A 19,971-nucleotide genomic window follows, 5' to 3' on the forward strand; every position below is an offset into this window, starting at 1 on the left:
GAAATGCTGGTGTAAAATTGCATATGGATTTCATTGGGACTAGGATGATTTTGGATGATCTGACCCTGTCCCAAAAGAATGCAGGAGAAAAGAGATTAAATTAAGACGCCTTGTGAAACAAATGGGAAAAATAGAGGTAGAGAAGTAAAAGGAAGTGTCATAAGTTGGTGGGATGTATTTCATAGATCAGGGTAGAAGAAGGAGAGAAGGAATGAGACAATGAAAATTGTAGAGCATGGTAATGATCCATTACTGGGTGTGTATAAATGGAGCACTGAGGCACCCAGCCACTGGCTCTTGTTACACATCTTTTATAGGCAGAGGAGGTTTCAGAAGACTTCTCCTTTACAGCTCTCTGTTCCATAAAAGGACCAGCCCCATGAGACATGCTGAGGTCCTTCTGTCTCACAGACAACAAGCAAAACTGCCCAATAATACTAACAGGAGGCAACAAGACAAATATCAGGACCACAGCTCTGGATCACAGGAGAACACACTTTAACATGTTTAAGGTTCTGCTTGGAAGAATCCCACAGGAGGCAGTTCTGAGTAGATGGATGCACAAGAGCTGGTTGTTTTTCAAGAGTCACCTCCTCCAGACTTAAGAATAGTCCATCCTTGTGTGCAGGAAATCAACCAAAAGTGGCACAAGTCCACAATTAAATGTAAAATAAAAGAAAGGTGCTTAAGAAAGAGGGGAGAGTGTAGACAGGTGACCAGGAGGAAAACAAAGTCACTGTCTGAGCATGCCGGCACAGGTATAGGAAAGCCAGAACAGAGCAAACCAAGTATGTCAAGGGATGTGAGGAGCTGCAACAAACACAAGCAGATGTCAAAAGGAAGTCTACAGAATGTGGCTCTGCTGTTGAACACAGCAGGCAATCTGGTGACAAAGGATTAGGAGATAGCATTCAGTGTCTTCTTTACCCTGGTGTTTACTGCTATTATTTGCCCTCAGGAATCACAGCCCATGAGACCAGTGTGGAGGTTTGGAATAATGAAAACTAGACATCTAACAAGATAGAGAATGGTTAAACAAACTGAACACACACAAGTCCAATGGATCTGATGGAAAATATGAGGTAATCTCATAAAAAATGCTGAGGAGCTTGCCAATGTCACTGTAAGACCACTCATATCTATCTTCAAAAGATCATGGTAATTGGAGGAAGTTCCTGTGGACTGGAGGAAATTAAATATTGTTCTGTTCTTCAAGAGAGAGGAGTATCCAGGGAGAGACAGACTTGTCACTTCCCTTTGATCTCTAGGAAGGTAAAGAGCAAGTTCTTCTGGAAAACATTTCCAAACATATTAAGAACTGGGTGATTGGCAGTAGTCAGCATGGATTTACAAGCAGCCAGCTGTGCCTGACAAACCTGAGAGCCTTTTCTGATGAAACAAGTGACTGAAAGGAAAAAGGGGAGACCAGTGCATGGGGTTGGTCCTTTTGACTTTAGTGGCATCTTCCAGAACATCCTCACAGACAAACCTTTGAAGTATAGACTAGACAAATGGACAGTGTTTGATATATTGAAAGAAGATATATTGAAAACTGGCTGAATTGCTGGGATCAGAGGGTTGGAATCAGTAGTGAACATCACCCCAGCTGGAGCTCAGTCATTAGTTGTGTACCCCAGGGGTTAATACTGGGTCTGACACTGCTGAACATCTTCATTAATGATCAGGATTATGAGACCCACTGTACCCACAGCAAGTTTGCTGATAAAGAAAACTGGAAGGAATGGCTGATAAAAGATTGTACACAAGGAGAAACTAGGGCAGCTGGGATTGTTTAGTCTGAAGATAGGAAGGCTGAGTAGGATCTTATCTGTGTGTATAAATTCCTGGTTAGGGAGTTAAGGGAAAGAAGACAGAGCCAGACTCTTCTCAGTAGCCCAAGGACAGGACAACAATGGGCACATACTGAAACACAGAAAAATCTGTCTGAAGATCAGGAAACACTTTTCTTACTGTGAAAATGGTTGAGCACTGGCACAAGTTCCCCAGAGAAGTTGTGGGTTGCCTATCCTTGGAGATACTCAAAGCCCAACTTGACACAGACCTGAGCAACCTGTTCTAGCTGACAGTGCTTTGGGCAGGAGGGTTGGGTGACTTCCAAGGGTCCCTTCTAGTCTCAACTACTCTCTTTTGCTGTGACACAAGTGTCACATGTAAATGAACCTGCTTTCCCCTTAGATTTCCTCTTGATTATGGAAATCACATAAAAGATGTCACAGCAATAGGTTCAGTCTATTCCTCCACCACATAGTGGGTTTATTACAGTTTTAATACAAAGACTTCCAGAGATTAAGTTATTAATGAAACATACTGATGAGCTGCTATGCTAATGAGTTGGAGGTATCATTGACACAAGTTCTGGTATATTAACATTGAATATGACAAGTACCTCCTGGATATAGGAATGTAGAGGTCACATTCATTCCTTCACTCTGAGGAGGAGAGGCTTGAGGGCCAATATCCCACACAGAGTATATAATCAATATATGCTACACTATTCCTGTCAGACAGAAGACAGAGAGAATGAAGAGCCAGTTAGAGGACTGCCTTCTTAAAAAGAATGTGTAAACTCCTCCTCTTAACCCAGGGAGTTTTCTTTTTATAAATCTGGTGATTGCATTTCAGTATCTTTTATGATACCTTCACTTGTTTCTTTTTCACTTGAGTTGGGTTTATTTTGGAAAACACCTCTTTGCAACAATGACTGTGCGCACACAATGTAAAACCAGTCTACAAATATGGAAACTGGGCACAAGCAGATCAAGAAGGGTGTTTTTCCATAGATATTGAGGTACCCCTTGGAGCCTGGCTCCAGAAGGATGGAAGTGCCCATCCTACCCCCTTGTTTTTATTTAGAAAAAGCTGGTCCCGAGGAGAACAAGCCCATTCCAGCTCTCCAGTGTGCTTAAATGAGCACTGTGTGGTAACATTAATAGCAGAATCCTCCCAGACGTTGCTTGTTTACACAACAAAGCTTCATATTAGTCAGCCTACCAACAATTCATTCATTCTGTTTCACATAAGCCAGCAGTTTTCCTCAATGCACAGAGAAATAAACACAATACAGTCATTGCCATCATGTTTTTTTACTACTTTTATCATTGGCACATTAAAGTAATTTTCCAGGAGGACTCACCAGACAGAATCTTTTGTAAGTTTGGTGTCCACTTTTCCTTCATCATCCAAAAAGAAGTCCAACCGTAAATTGGCATTGTTATCATGGGCAGAAGAATAGTTGGTAATGAGTCTTGCAGGTATCCCCAAGCATCTCAGAACTGTGGCAAAGACAGAAGTGTGATGAGAAGGACAAATATGATGACTGCATTCACAGATGACAGGATGAGAGGACAGAAATATTAATAACTAGAATAAAATAAAATTTATTAATAACTAGAATAAAATTTTAAAATAAATAGAATAAATTCTATAATAAATTGATAGAAAACTCAATCAAATCAACCCAAATAATTCCTCCTATCTTTTCTTTATATTGCACATGCTAAATATTTCATTTGGTCCCAAAATTATGAGCATTAAAGATGAGTATTGGTACAAGGGTTATAACTGAAGCAGCTGATTACCAATAGTTTTAAAGCAGCTTTGCATAGTGACCACATCACAGAATTTCAGGTCAAATCTGGGTGCAATGGGTAAGCTGCATGGCCAAATGTGATTTAAATGTGGTACAAAGATAAAGAAGTTCAAGCTTGCAAGAGATACACAATATATTAGGTGTCTTACTATCAGTGACTCAGGAGAATTATGACTGCTAAAAAGAAAATTAATAGAAAATATCTCCGTTTGATTGACTTGGAGTTTTCCTGTTTGATGTCTGCTGTCAGAAGGGATCTGGAGAACAGAAAGAATAAAGAAGAAATGATTGCTAACAATGGGGAAAAGCTGCATTTTTTGCAATTGAAATGACAAGGTTTGAAAATCTGAATAAAATGCATTACATAATTCATATTGCCTGCTAAGTAACAGCATTTTGGAGTCAACAGTCCCTTCCAATAGAAGACCTTAAAAGGAGGATCAAAAAAAAAGCCCTAACTCTCATACCATCACAACAAAGCACTGATGACACTTCTTACCATTTTCTAGGTGGAAAATTTAAGAGATGTGGAAAAACTGCGGAAGTGCTACAGCTATGTCCATAGTCTGCAAGAGTGCATCAGTAGGCTTCTGTGTTTGTTGTGTACCCTGGCAGATAAATAGGCATGAAGCACCTCCCCTAGCTAGGGGAATGGGTCTGTGGGATGACACATCATCTCAGCTACTCCAGATGACATACTTTGTCTCAGCCAGAAAAAGTTCCTGGCTTTCAATTTAGCCACCAACATGGTTGTGCAGAAAGCAGAGGGTGAGGGGTTTTTGGTGGTTGATGGGGGTTTTTGGGGGTTTTGTTTCAGTTTTGTTAGTTTGTTTCTTTTGGATTTTTTTTAAATTATTCTGTTGGGTTTTTTTTTTTTTTTTTTTATTCATTTCTGGTGGTTGTGATGGTGGTGGGTTTTTTGTGGTTTTTGTGGTTTTTTTAAGGGAAAAAATTTATTAAAAATCCTATTTAAAAATAGTTTCAATGCTGCAGAGTTGAACAGCCTTGCTGCTACTGCTGGGTTTTGTATATTCATTACTGTCACTACTGTGACTCCCAATAAAGTGTAACACTGCACATTCGTTTCAAGTTCCTGGATGAAAAATTACCTGGATGCATCCAATACCATATGTACCTATTGATTAAACTTAATTCAAGTGCCCTCCCAGGCTTCCAGCACATGAGCCATCAGGGCTCATTGGAAATAATTTGTCTGACAATTTCAAGATTAATGACCATTTTTTGGAATGTTTTAGCATTTTTAACAGATGAGTATCTGGAGTGTACAATATAGTGACCTTGGAAAGCTGGACTGGTCACAGTGCTAAAACATTGACAGATGAGAGAGACTCAAAACCACCTCAAAACAGCCCTGGTACTTTTGAGGTGATTGTTCGGACCTTCGCTGTCCCCTGTGCAGTGTCAGCAGCTGGATGTGTCAGCGGCTATCATCAGATCAGCCACTGGACAACATTTGCATTTCATAATGCTCAACAAACTTTATACTCGCAGTGCGAAGCGCCAGGCCCCTGACTTGACTCACTTAGTCAGCACACCAAGCCTAGTTTTGCCCCAGATAAATACGCCTCTGCTGAATCGCCCCAGTTTCACAGTGGCCTGCAGGCAAATTATTGCATAGTGGTGATTCAGGGCAAATGTGGGGGGAAGGTGGGAGAACTGGGAGGTGTGTGTGCCTCTCTGTGATCAAGAGAAATCCAGATAAGGCAACAGAGCAGAGAAGACAAAGCGGCCCATGGAATCCACTGTGAGGAATTGCATCCACAAAAAACATCAGCATGAACTTTTCAAACCCATTGTGAGAGGTTCAACATAACCAGGCAATGTGCACTCACAGCCCAAAAAGCCAGGTGTGTCCTGGGCTGCATCCGAAGCAGCGTGGCCAGCAGGCCAAGGGAGAGGTTTCTGTCACTCTGCAATGCTGAGACCCCACCTGGAGAGCTGCCTCCAGCTCTGAGGTCCCCAGCATAGGAAGGACATGGACCTGTTGGAGCAACTCCATAGGAGGCCACAAAGTGTGGTCTTGTGCATAAGCAAATGATGTTAGAAAGTGCTAGACAGTCAAAATATGGGACCAATCCAACGCTGCTTTCCCCACTGGTTTTTATGACCTGCAGCACTCTGCTTACCGCAGCTGCTAGAACTCTAGTTTAGCCAAATGTGTTTAGACTTAACCTTGCAGTCAGTGCTAGACATTTCCTAAACTAGGCCATCATTTGTTTTCTCCATTCTTCTGGCTCATAAACACCATACAAAATGTTAACAGTGCTCAGTTACCAGGTGCTGAGACAATGCACCTCAGTTTTCCCAGGAGCAATCCTCAGTAGGTGATATTTGGCTTTTCTGGAGCAGAAACACCATCGCATATCACATACTGGGTGGCAATTAATCTTTTGGGTCTAGACAACAAGCACTCTGTCTAAGAATTCTTGACAGAAAAGAAGGACTCAACTTTCTTTCACACAAACGTAACCTCATGAGTCACTGAAGGCATTTCACTGAGCCAATAAATAGTTTACAGATTTGTTTCACTGAGCCAATAAATAGTTAACAGATTTGTGTGGAAGAGCAGCTGACCTGAAGGACACACCAGATGTTTATTTAAAGACCATCTATTTTAGCCATGTATTTTAAAGTATCTCTACTATTTATTCCTGAACAGCACAGAGCTAGGAGATGTTTTAGTTAATTTTACCCAAAAACTCTGTTGAGCAGGAGCCACATAGCAGCTTGCAGCTTTTCTCACTGATACCTACACGTGTTGAAGACACCAGCGAAGACCCAGCACTGGCCATATCGGACAGGCTGCTTAGAACTGTAATACTCCAAGAGAATGTCCACACTTCCCGTCCAGGCTGAAGGTGGAACACCATAATCATAACTATTGGTCCAGGATCCAGCAATCACACCATCATCATCCCTGGAGTTAATCTAAAATCAAAGGAAATGAGCATTAGAGATGTCAGAAATGGAATAATAAAAAGCTCTTTAACTCAGCAAACTGATAGGATGAGAAAGAGTGAATATAGCCAAGTTTAGGCTAGAAAGTAATACAGAAGTGTTTCATTATGAAGGTAGGGGATAAATAGGACAATCTTGCTAAGGGCCATGGATTCTCCATCACTGAACAATTCTGAATGAAGGTCAGATTTAAAAATAAATCTGAAATTAAATCACCACACTGAGTATCGACGTTGACAGTTACTGAGTTTTATTAACATTTAACATGCTTATTGTTACATATTTTTAATAAATGCAATCAGTTATACACTGGTAAGCAAGCCTTGTATATATTAAGCTATATTCGTTCCATCATCTGTTTTCTGCTCATATCAGCCCAGAGATTTTAATTAATTCATTCCTGATTTACAATGGATTGAGAGGAGAACCAGTCCACTGTTATTTTTAGAGTAGAAACTAATTTCTTTGGTCTGGCACACATGAAAACAAGAAGGAATTTGAATTTGTTGTGTAAGTTTTCCTCTGGTAAGATTACACAAAGCAAAGAGTTTTGCTGACTAATGGCTATACTGATAGGCATTAACGAACAATATATCTCCTAGCTGCAATTTGAACCAAACCAGTTGAGCCTCTGCAAAAAGCTCATTCACTCTGTACCTTTTAATTATGCTAATGTGGAACAGCTACACACTAGCCAAATAAATCACAATTCTCATTTAAAAGCTTTTGGATGCATTAACTACTGTTTTATAATTAGAAAATCGACTTCCTGTGAACTCTAGGACTGAACAGAGATAAGTATTCAGAGTCATAACCAAAGGGTTAAGAGGTTGTGCCCATCTCATTGGTGCAGGACACATGCCAAAAAAAGAATCACTTCAAGGACAGGACAACATGTTGGTCTTCAGGCTCTACTCTGACTGTAATGAGTGGAAGAAGAGAGGGACTCTTCCTGCTCTGACATGCCAGAAAGCCTCAGAAGGATTCTAGCATGGGGGCATGTCCTCAGACTAATTCGACTCTATCACATTTCAGCTCGAGCAAGAATGAGGTTAAGTAACAGGTGGAATTTCAGCACCTCTTGCCCACTTCTTATTCAGGTCCAGATTTCAATGACCAAAGCCCCTACCCAGTTATGGCCCAATTCTACAGACTAGCCCTAAAGTCTACTAAGTCCTGGATTTCCAATGGTGAACTCCTCCATTTCTCTAAAACGTTGAGTTGCTCAAAACCTAGCTAATATCCAAACCCTATTTGGATTCATAAACTTTGTGTAATTCTGTCCTGAGGACTTCCACAGTCCTTATATGAGGGACTTTTACATCTACTAGTTCAGGGGTGAGGAAACAACATTTGATTCTTTCTTCTAGCCAAAGGTACAAAGCTGTATTTCTAATGTCTGGGGTGAAAGAACTAACTAAAATGTTAAAAGACAAAGAGAAGTAGAAGTGTTCTCAATATTCCTTGCTGAAGCTGTTCTATATACCATGCAAGATTAAGAGGCTGGAGATCCCACTTCCATGTCTTCTAAGACAAAAAGCTCATTTTCTTAAAGCCTGGGCAAATACTATAACAGGTGGGTTAAAGCATCATCTCCAGAAGCCATGTTTTGTGGACAGTCTATTTTAGTAGCTGGCTCAGGAGAATATCTAATTACTCTAGCTCAGTGACTAGAGTATTATTCTGGGAAGCAGAAACAACAGTTCAGACCTCTAGCAAGGCAAAAGAGAGGACTCAGACTCTGTTTTCCACAACCTGGATGAGTCTAGCACCTTGAATATTAGGGATGGGACTGCTCTTGCACCCATGGTATGATTCCTGGTGCCTGGCAACTGGAAAGAATGAAGGTCTGGATAGTCTTCTCAGTTATTTTAGGTATTTTCATTCTGAGTGGGGTATGTTTTGTGGTCCTCAGGTTACAGAGAACAGTTCCCACAGTGTTTTCATCTGGGGCCAAAGCAGCCCACTTACATAACTGTTCTCAGCCTGATTAGGTCATCTGGGGCTTGGATCAGACAGAACACGCACCATTGCAGTGTTCGAAGACCCCATTGAGGTTAGAGCTGGAGTCCACATCAAGTCCCTCAGTTCCCCATCCAAAATTCCGCCCATGAAGCCACTGTATTTTCCAGAGCAGAAACAGCTTTCTCAATTATATTAGCTACTGGAAAATGAGCACATTGTCACATAAGGAATGTTTATGACTGGAGTGCAATGTCTAAAAGTGGCTTTCCCACCAGTGAGGCGCCATTCTCAGGAAAAGGCAGTGAGCCAACAGAAGTTGCTTGAACTTTAGTGCTGAACTTTTGTCCACAGAATGGACAATTGTCAGAATGGACAACTGATCTGTTGTGTGTTGTAGAGAGCACATCAGGACAAGAGGACCAGTTAAATCAGCCCAGCTTTGATTTATGAGTCCCTTCTGACATGTATTAGGCATCCATTACATACCACTGCTGAGGCAATACGGCAGATTTTGATTGGGTTTCCACGACCAGAGAGCTCCAGTTCTGCCTTGTCCATCAGGAACAGGCAAGCATCCAGAATGTTTTCTTCAAACTAGATAAAAAGAAAAAAAAAAGGGACACAGGGGAAAAATTGACTAATTTTTTATTCTGGGAAGAACAGGCAAATCTATTTTCCCCTGTTGTTATAATTGCTGATCAGTTTCAAAATTAGCTGGTCATATCAGAGCTCTGTGTTTTAACAACAGAAATTTTCTTCTGGAATAATCCCCCATGTGTGGGAAAAAATAAATAAAAATGTGAGAGGCTGTGAGGGAAGAGAGTGCAATTTTCAATTCAGTCTCAGTCCAGTTTCCAGAAGGTTGAAATGACAACACAGACTTTCTGACAGGACATGAAATCTTAAGTGCTAACAAATATATAATAGGAGAGCACTATAATAATAACTACAAGAAGCTTGTCTACTTGCAAAGGACTTTATGTCCTTCACAGATTCCAGACCTGCTAATTTCAGGACTTCTCTGACACAGCCGATGCATTGCTAGGAACCTGAACAATAAGTGGTTTGCCAGTGGTTATCTGAAGACACTTGTATTTCAAAGTTATTTTTAAAATCTGTTTAAAATTGACAAGCCAAAAGCTTATTATATAGATTAATCCTGGTCTACAAAATGTAGACATCAGAAATACCAAGTGACCTAAAGCAGCCTTCTTCAAAAATAGAGTGAAAAGGTACATTTTTTTCAATCTAGCATGAACAAGCACAAGAATGAATTGAGGGCAGAGGTGTCTAAATAGACCAGAAACCATTTGTCACAGAACTTGCCCTGCTATGTATTTCATTTTCCTTAGAAGAAACTGCATAGCAAAGGAAAATACCTCTGTCCCCTGGAAAATGGTAGGAGACAGGGAAATTCACAATAATAAAACAAATACCTTCTAGATATACAAACTTATATTAACATTCAAGGCTGTGAAAGAAACTCCATGGTGTTAGTTTTTATGTACTATGCTGGCATCCTGAAAGGTATTATTCATGCTAACAGGATTTTTGCTCTCATGCTGCTACTAGAGCTGGATTGATTTCCTAACTCTCTGCAGCCTGGTTTAGGGCTCCTAGGCAGATAAGGCCATCCTGAATTTTGCCTCCTGAACAAAGTGAGCAAGTTTGGCAGTCTGGGGAGAGGAGAATGAAGAGTGAGGTCAGAGAGCTGAAAAGGAAGCCCCAAAGAGTAAAGACTGCTGCTGATAGAGCAGGTAAGATGGGAGGGACAAAAGTGACATCGTAGACAGCAGCTGAACTCTGGCATAAGCCAAGAAAGGGGAAACACCATGGTGTTTCACCATCTTCAACCATTTCCTGGCCAATGGAAGTCCTTTGCTTCTGCCTTGAGGATACCACTGCCATATGGATCCTTTTCAGCAGACTTCGTCTGAGGCAGCACACCTCTCTCATCATCACCCACACTTGCACTGAATTACTTTCTCTGGAGCAGGTATTTGCTAATGATCACTTTATAGCCTGAGCAAAACTGAATTCATGGTGTTTGGGAATAGGGAAACAGGGTTCAGTGTTTCTCAGAGACCTATTAGTAGTATTTTGTCATTACTGGGAAGCTGAATAATTGCACATCCAAGTCCATTCCATTGGGATGTAATGCAAATAATGTCGGGTGAATGACTGTGCTGAGGAGAACCTCCTTCCCAAGGAGAATCCTCACAACAGAAAATGTAAACTCTGGGCTCTCACACCTGTCCTTCCTGGCTCAAATTCACTTTTCTTCTGGTCTGGCCCAACAATCTTTTACCAGGATCAAAATCTGCTATCTGCACTTCAATTAATCAGACCTAGGTTAGATCAATAAAAGGTTTACCCTGCAAATTAAACTTTTCTCATCTACAGTTTATGAGACACCGTCAATCTTGCCAGTATATACAGAAAGAATAAAGCAGAAATAAATATCTACCAGAGTTGTTGCCTTCCACCTTAGCATTTACAAAGTGACATGAATACTTGTGAAATAACTGGATTAACAGGGAAGAGAGGACAAGCTGCAAGGGCTAGCTGGCTTGCACAGTTGCAGTAGTGTAGGATGCAGAGTAGCCTTAACACTAAGTCCAGTTTTGCCCTTCTTGACTATTCAGGGATTTAAAAATATTAAATCAAACTAAATCAGTTTTCTACCCTCACTCTTGGCAAGAAAATCCTACCTAGAGGGAAGTGGAATAGAAAAATTGCAGTTATAAGGCTGTACGTCTCTGAAATATCAGAGGAACCAGAGAAGTAGTAGGCAGGGCAGCTAGGACAGGTGAGTGAACCTGATCCAGGCACAGTTCCTGTCTGTTCAATTGAAGCTGAAATGAAAATAAACCTATTTCAGGAATAAAGAGCTTTGGTAAATCCACATGGGAAAAAAAAGCAGGTGGAAAATAAGGCACGAGAAAGCACACAGATGAAGTGCACATAGATATGACTTGTGTTAGAGAGCAACACACAAAGCTGTCCTGGGCATCCTCCTGCACGCTAAACTCTTTCTAATAGATGAGCTTCCATTTAAACCAAAGTAAGAGAGGCTGTGTCACTTCTTGCACTGGTAGACTTAAGGCTGTGTTTCTCACAGTCAGTTGCAGGCAGAACTCATATTGCCTGTGGTCTGGTCTGACCAAATGCATGTGCTGTAGAATCACATGGGCACAGTGGGTTTCCAAACTAAGGCAGATCAATGTGTGGAAGAGAGAAATCACAATGGCAACAGAACTCTACTCACCTGTGTTATTTTATTTTTCTCACAAAACCAAAAATCAACATGAAATGATCGATATAGCATCCAACTTTGATATTTTTCTGCTAGAGAACTCCTATGTGCCTACATTTCTTCCAAAGCCAAATTTCCCCTGAATCCTCCACAGAATTTTCTGAGTGACTGACTTTTACAGTTTCTTAGGAGGGATCACAGTCATGTTACAAGGAACACCTCCATCCTCATTCATTGCAGCCATGTTTCCATTGTTCTGTTGTTTTCTCTTTCTCTGTCCATGTTTCTTGCCTTTTCCCCTCTTGTGTTGATGCTTTTCATTATAGACAGCAGCTTTCAGAACCATCTCCAACTAGTAACCCAGTTTTGAACTCTATGTTCCTTTTCAAGTTACAACCTGAGTTAAATTTTTCAGCTGTCTTTGTCACAAGCAAATTTTTAGCCTAAGAATGTTACCATGAACAAGTCTATCTGCATTTTTGTATATGACCATATACATTTCACCTCTCTGACTCTGTGTGGCCTTGTGTTTTTTACTTACATGTTGTAAAGGGCTATATATCATAAATATAAAAAGCATAAATGTATGATATATTCATAATATAGACCTTTCTGCTAGTACTTTTACTCACTCACAGCAATGCTATTGTTCTTAACATCTAGGATTGCCAAAAATGTGTCTTTAATGGTTGGAAATGGACAGGGTAAGATTGGGAACATTCTGTCCTCCATTTCACTGAAAGTAAGGGAAGAATAAGAATATTTCTCTTTTCCTTTGCAGATTGACATGTCTGTTAAACCCTACAGAATGATCAATTCCATTAAAGCCCTTGGCTTGGGCCTGCTGAGATGCATCTACCACACTCAGCTTTCACGTGGGCAACCAATAGCAAAAGGTGCACCACAGCACGGGGTGAAAATCAGGTCCTCTGATTTCAGCTGACAAAGGAATTTCCATTTCCAAAGCACAAGAAAAAGGATTATGCAATGGCCCTAACCTCCCAGACAGAACTATTTCCTAGCAAAACAAAAAAAACAATGCAGTTTCTCAAGGGAGGCTGGTATTTGTGGCAGAAAGATGCCAGATTCCCAGAATATAAACACCTCAGGCCAAGCCAGCATAGGCCATTAATTTAGCATCTTAGGACATAAATCCAGCATCTGGTTTAAGCAGTATCTTCCACCTCCAGCTGCTTCTTCCCCTCTCTCCCTCCCCTTTACATCTGTCATGAGTGAATCCCAAATCTAGGAACAGGGCAAGCCCAAGAAATTACCTAGGGGAGAAAAAAAAAATCAAGGAGATGCTTATTCAGATAGATCAGTTATCCGTTCTGAGTCATTGCATGGCTGCACAAGTGCTTGCAGGGGGAAAGAAGGGCCAGGAGGGGGCATTTTTGGTCAGCTTACATGCAAGCCCAGCTTTGGCCTCAGGATCTGGTTATACATCTCTTATATCAGAGGCACCATCAGCTTATGGATTTTCTTCCCTGCTCCTCATTTATGGGTTGTTTTTGTCCCTGTCAGAAAACCAGTCAGACTCTGCAAACAACGGCACTGACACGACCAAAGGAATGGTGCAGAGGCAGGAGCTCCCTAAGGCAGTGCTGCCGCAGGAAAAAAATAATAAATTGTACCCTTAAATAAGGAAAAAAGAGAGATGTGAGTTCAAAGAGCTCTCCAGGGCAAGCACACTGGCAATCCATGCACCTCAAGCTTTGAGGTGGTATTTAGCTGAGGGAGAGAAAGCAAGATGTAAGGACACTTCTGTGAGACTGTGATAGGGAGGTGCCACAAAAACTGAATGGATCCACCACCACAGTAGTAAGGAAATACCTTTCTAATTGTGCTGTTGTGAAAATCCAGGAGATGAGAGGACCTCACCATGTCCAGTATCTGTCCATTGGAGCCCCTCTGAGTGACAGCTAGGGTTATAGATTTGCTGTCATTTTGATTCTGCTTGGCAATGTCTTTTTCCCATTCTAACACAATAAATTAACTTTTCCATCCCATAGGGATTTTTAGGTTGGTTAGTTCTTACAAGAAGGCTGAGGTAAAATGGGAAAATAAAAAGTCTGAGACAAAGAGTAGTGGTTTTAAACTAAAAGAGGGTTGGTTTAGCTTACATATAAAGGAGTAGTTTTTTACAGTGATGGTGGTAAATTGCTGGAATAGGTTCCTCAGAGTAGCTGTGGATGGTCCATCCCTGCAACTGTTCCAGGCCAGGTTTGACAGGAATCTGAGTAGCTGGTTTAGTGGAAGTTGTCCATGTCCATGGTGGGGTGATGGAACCAGATGATCTTTAAAAATCCCTTCTAACCCTAATTATTCTATGATTCTATGTTATTGTAGGCACACCAATATCCCACTTCAACCTAGTGGAGGGTGTCTCCCCCAGACTGCAAGAAACAGTTGGAGGCTGATGTTATCAAGTCCAGGCAGAAAAGGGAGAGATCCCCCCAGAATTTAAAATTTTGCCATTAAATACTAGTTTGTCATAGGAAACTTGTGACTATCTGACACCCAAGACAAACAGAATTATTTCCACCAAGTTGCTTAAGATAAAAAGAAAAGTCAAAAAGCAATACAACCTGTTGGCAAAAAATGAAAAAAAAAACCAAACAAACAACTCTACTTTTCATAAATTGATTTGATCCTGAAGCAGCAATAATGCAGCAGCAGAAATACCTCTGCCCTGTGGAAACCTCAGCTAATGATTATAACTTCCAACAGGCAGCCTCTTAGTATCTGAAATATGCCCCTGAAACAAGGTCTTTAAATATCAGCTATTATAGCATAGCTTTTCTGGATTAGGCATATACCCACTTCATACAATTTTAAAATGATACTCCTTATCTTTCTGAAGGAGAAACCAATAATGCATTCCAGAGCCCACAGTCTCAACCACAGTCTGGTGTCAATTAAACTCATTTGCTGTCCTACTGGGAGCAGCCAGAGAAGATCTAAACAGCTCACCTGCCCGTAACTCCAGCTTCTTGACTTTACATCTTCAACGTTTCCATGGAATACAATACCAACATCATTCAGGACATATTCTTCTCTTTCTTTCTCATCATCCAGGTACACAGCATCCACTGCATTAGTTTACCAAAAATAAATATTAGTACAAGTGTTTAATTTTAGCATATAATACATTCATCTTTGATGGAAAGTACCCCTCTTCAATCAAACAAAGCATTACTTGCTTCAACACAGTAGAGGAATGAGGGGGTAGTGATCCAGTTACGAATATGATACACAACCTAAAAACATGTAAGATGGAAAAGTGTTGGCAACTCTTGCCAGTTTTCTCAGGATCTGTAAAGTATGATTAAAATGTCACATCAAGAATTCTATGATTACTGTTTAAAAGTTGGAGCACCATGACGCAATTCTGCATCTGTACAAACAGATCAAAGAACAATTTCAAACCTATTAATGTTAATGGAAAACAGCTCAGGTCAAGAGATCTAAAGAAAAATCTGTAGTCCATTAAAAAAACGGAATACAGTTTTTATAATGTATTAAGAGAAAGGTTTGATTGCCTTTTCTGTACAACGTTAGTTATGACTGGAGTATCTCTTCCCTACATAGATTGACTCACCAGGTAATATGAAGAGAAATTCAAGTGTCTAAGTGAGAACTGGAAGCAATTGGATGAGATCTTTATCTAAACATATACAAAGGATACATTCTAGATTGGGCTTATGTCAAAAATCAAGAGAATATGCATAGGCACTTGACTTGCAAACAAGATTTACATATGTAAATAACTCATTATTAACAATCATAAGGAACCCTGAATGACATGATACCATTCAGACATTCACAGTTAAGTATGAAGCAGGCTGTGATGCTGTGATGCTAGAGTAGTTGAAGATTTCTTTCCTGTGCCAATGCTTGTATTTTGAGACTAAAAGATACACGTTAACAATTAATAGCAAGGGAATTAATTAATTTGAGGAAATCAGTACTGTGGTTCCCAGATAGCAAATTAAAGGGAACTTCCAACTGTTTGGTATGAGCAAGTACAAAACTACACTGACTACTGTCATTGTAGATCTCTTCAGTACCCCACTACAAATTACTAGAAGATCATTTAACTTTTAAAAGCCTATTGATTTGTTGTGTTTTGTTGAAATGCAAATCAGATTTGCATTTTCTTGTAAACCTCACCCTCAAAAGCCTCTTCATTCCTCCATGAAACTGCAATTTGCCAAAAATTAGCTAAAATCTGAGCCAAATTTAAAAAAAAATCAGTGGCAAGATTCATATTGGCCTCAGCTAGGTGGAGGGCTTTGCCAATATAGACACCTGACCCTTCTGGAAGTTTTGTTTTCTCTCAAGATATTTTTATATTTTTATGTATATATATGCATAAGGGATTATGCCTAGATATGTAACATAATGACCTCCACACTGGTGTGCAAAGGATGATAGAGAAACAAGGGTTAAATACAAGAAGCCTGTATTGCATTTGGGGAGATCAATGCTTGTCATTATGCTTTTGTACAGGCTCTGATGACTAAATAGGACTTGAAGCAAGCAGAGGAACAGCAGGTTTCATGGAGTTTTACCTAAAGTAGACAGGTCTGAGACTCACTCTTGTATTTGGCAGGGTGGTATTGATCTGTCCTCTCAAGGCTGAACCATTAAGAATTTTATAAGCTTTTCACTACCCATGACCTAGTAAACCTCAACCTGCACCCATGTACGTAGTGGATGATCATGGGTTTACTATATTTAGAGGCTATGAGGTGAAAGAGAGTGTTGAAACTTGACAGTGAATGAAAAGGCTGCAGCCATTTATGCAGGCAAGGACTCTGATATTTATGAAACTGTATATAACATTATTTTTTTGTGGTCCAACAAGATCTGTATAACATCCCACTAAAAATATGGCAGATGTTACAGATCATGTAGGCTCTGTTTCACTAGGCTGGATTTTCCTGATTTGCTCATTGAACCATTATCTGCATTCTCTCACTGAGCTTTGGATTTTATTAAAGTCCATCCATACAAATAGTACAGAGAGTTCATTTAAAGAAGGAGAATTCACACCTTCTTCTGTGCAGTTACACATTCAGTGAAGTGTGTGCATATGCCTTCTTGACAGCTGTTGTTTTCTTTTGGGGATTAAAAATATCAACATTGATCTTGCTGGTATCAATTGAGATGCTTATGTTATTTTGAGACTGCATGATCTTTGCTAAATCAGATGAAAATTGATTAACTTCTCTGTCGATTATTTTAAATATTTGTGTTTTTGATAAGGTAAAAAGGTCTTTTGTGTTTTACAGGGAAGCCAGCTGCTTTGATTTCTGACAGCTTTCACTGCCCTTGAGACTGTTTAGAAGAAAATATGAGGCATTTGTGACTACTTTGATGCTAAGCATGCTCTACATAATGCAACTCCTAATTATTTTGTGCAAGTGGAGGCTCACATCTGACAAACAGAAGAATTCCACAGAAATGTGCTGGGTTTGTTTGTTCTTTTTCTCTAGCAGTTCAGAGGGGTTTTTAGTCACTTCTTTTATCCTGGGAATTTACTAAGACACCAGCAATGCTACAAAGAAGCAAATTAGCTTCTATGCTACTCTGAAGCTGGTGAAAATACACTTCACCTGAAGACAGAACTGCAGGTGAGGAATCCCTTGCTAAAGACATGAGGAGTGCAGAGTAAGCCTTTCTATTTGGGAAAGTGAAAGTGAACATGAGAGATCTCTACCCAGAATGGAGGGACCCCAACCCCAGCACATCAACCCTGTGGTGCTGGAAAAGCAATTTCTTCATGCAGAGAGTGACAGCTGAGCACAGCAGCACCAGCAGAGAGGTGGAAGTGGAAGCAGCAGGCTTGCCCTGAGCTCCCAGCCTCCCTTCAACGTGCTCCCGCAGGAATCCAGGAATGTAAGGCTGAGCCTCACTGGAACCACAAAATCCCCAGGGCTTATGTTGGGAAGAGGACAGTGCTGTGACAAACCTCAAGCTTCAAGAGCTAAATGCAGTTATCTACATAAAACACTCTACCCAGGATCAAGATCAGTGTGCTGCCTTGAATAGTGCCTGTACTTGCCTACATTAATGTAAGAGAAGGATGAAGGTCTGTGTGAATTTTGCCGATGTGGAATCTATGACAAAAGCAATCAAATTTAAGATTTACCTATAAAAGTAAGAAAATGTTTCCGGGCCAAATTTGGATGACTGGTAACATGTAAGACAATTCCAGAGTCAACCACGTGTTACTAATCCTCCAACTGTATTAGAATATTTAAGCAGAAGAAATATGCAGCTGACTCAATAAAGTTGCAATATATTTAATTGTTTAAATGTAATCCACTTTGCACGAGGCTTGGGTGAGCAAAATGCACTCCTCAGCCCACAGGATCTGCATCTTACTCAGCTACAGTACGCACCTCCACCTGTGAGAGAGTGACAGAAGTCAGCACAAGGTCTTTTCCTGATTAGTACTTAATGTTCCCCAGCAGAAAGATGCAGGGACTCAGCACCTGCTTGGAAAGAGCTCACAGCTCCTTGGAAGGAGCTCACAGTATCCAGATCAAAGGAGCTCTTCTCCCCTTTCATGTAGTCTGATATTGCCAAGAGTTTAGTTAAATTCCAAGAAGTTATCCTTAACTACTTGCCATTTTTATCTTCTGTTCCAGAACTGAAGAGAGCTCTGCATGCCCAAAAGCACATCTGCTTTATCCAACTATGTCATCTGGCTGTAGAAAGGATGCTGCCTCTCCTCACAGACTTTACCTTGCTTATGAAGTAATGAAAATTTCAACTGAGTACATGAAATCTCAATCCACTAGTTAGGTGAATTCACAGATGTTTGGGGCTGGTGTACCTAATTTTGGAGAATCAGACCCTGTGTCTAAAGTCTTTTTGGTTATCAGTCTTATATGTAGCTAGAGGGATTAAAATATATAAAAGCATATGATGATTTTGGAAGCAAAGTACTCTGTAGCTTGACTGGTAAAGTATTCAAACTTCTTCTGAAGCAGCAGGGAAAAAAAACACACAATCCTGCCTGAGAAAATATGTCAAAACTGAACTGTGGTGAGAAAAAGAGTAATAAGAAAGGGCACAAATGCCACTGTATTAAAGAAAAGCTCATACTGACATATTGATGTTCCTCCAAAATGATGAGTCGGAAAGCTGCACCAGGCACTAGAGCCCATACTCTGCTCCCTGCTATAACAATCCCCATTCATTCCTGGCATCAGTCTTCTCTTTAATGAGGCTTTTCACTCAGGCTTTTCTGCTTAGCTATTAACCCAGCAAACAAGTCTAGAAGATTTTCAAACTACTGTTTTCTCTGCATTTTAACTGCCTCAGTTTTTCTACCCTTTTGTCATTCCACTGAAAAATCTTTTCCAGCCAGGGAATAAAGCATGAAGAAACAGTCCTTGATTTTCTAACATAAGGAGAGGAGAGAAAGACAGGTATAGGAGCCAATTAGCCCAAACTACCTAGGAGTAAAAGAGGAACAAGAAATGAGGATATATCCAAATCCAAATGAAACAAGCAGGAAATTAAAACTATAGTAGTCAGCAAGGGACAGGACCTGAAGCCATTGAGACACACCTGAAAATGTAAACTGCAGAGGAAAATGTGATCCCCACATTGTTGCCTGCCAAGTTGCTTGCCCTGGATCTGGGGTCACACAGCATGTCCTTGCTGTCTTTTTTGCTTCCTAAGGCAGACTTTTCCCATCAGCCTTGTCGATGCCTGCCACTGGAGGCAGCTGCTGCATGTCTTGTTCCCTGTGTGCTTACCCCCATGTTGTGGTTTTAATCTTTCTGGCTTTTGGGCTCCTTCAGCTCAGGTGAGGGTGGGAGGGCATAGGAGAGCAAAGTGTCTGTATACCATGAATAATGGTGGATCAGTCTGCACATAGACTTGCTGGGCAAGGAGGTGTGAAGTTAGGATCAATTCTTCCTTTTTTCCCTCTGACTAACACCTCACATCAGTTTGTGTGGTCCCAACCACATCACAATTGAGTAGGCAATCCCCTACATCACATCTTGTGTCCACATTAGGACTGCATGCAGGCCTGGCTGGTTATCTGCTAATCATGAGGCAAACTGAGGCAATTTGAGAAGCTTTTCCTTGGGTTTACCCCTTTCCAAAGATGTGCTGAGCCACTGCAGCATCACCG

The 19,971-nt window shown here is 40.6% G+C and overlaps 1 protein-coding gene across 2 annotated transcripts in view; it reads right to left on the reverse strand.

Annotated features, from left to right (window-relative positions):
• F13A1 (coagulation factor XIII A chain) overlaps positions 1–19,971 on the reverse strand; it is a 58,066-nt gene that overhangs the window by 17,806 nt on the left and 20,289 nt on the right. For both annotated transcript variants that reach the window (XM_005525312.3, XM_088064501.1), the window contains exons 5-8: positions 14,784–14,902; positions 9,041–9,148; positions 6,385–6,559; positions 3,155–3,293 (exon numbers count right to left, since the gene is read on the reverse strand). In XM_005525312.3, the coding sequence (XP_005525369.2) occupies positions 3,155–3,293; positions 6,385–6,559; positions 9,041–9,148; positions 14,784–14,902 (541 nt within the window). The remainder of the gene's footprint in view (positions 1–3,154; positions 3,294–6,384; positions 6,560–9,040; positions 9,149–14,783; positions 14,903–19,971) is intronic.

Source organism: Pseudopodoces humilis, chromosome 1 (genome assembly GCF_049639895.1).
Source record: "Pseudopodoces humilis isolate 2021_Gansu_Grassland_sample_001 chromosome 1, ASM4963989v1, whole genome shotgun sequence".
NCBI lineage: Eukaryota > Metazoa > Chordata > Aves > Passeriformes > Paridae > Pseudopodoces > Pseudopodoces humilis.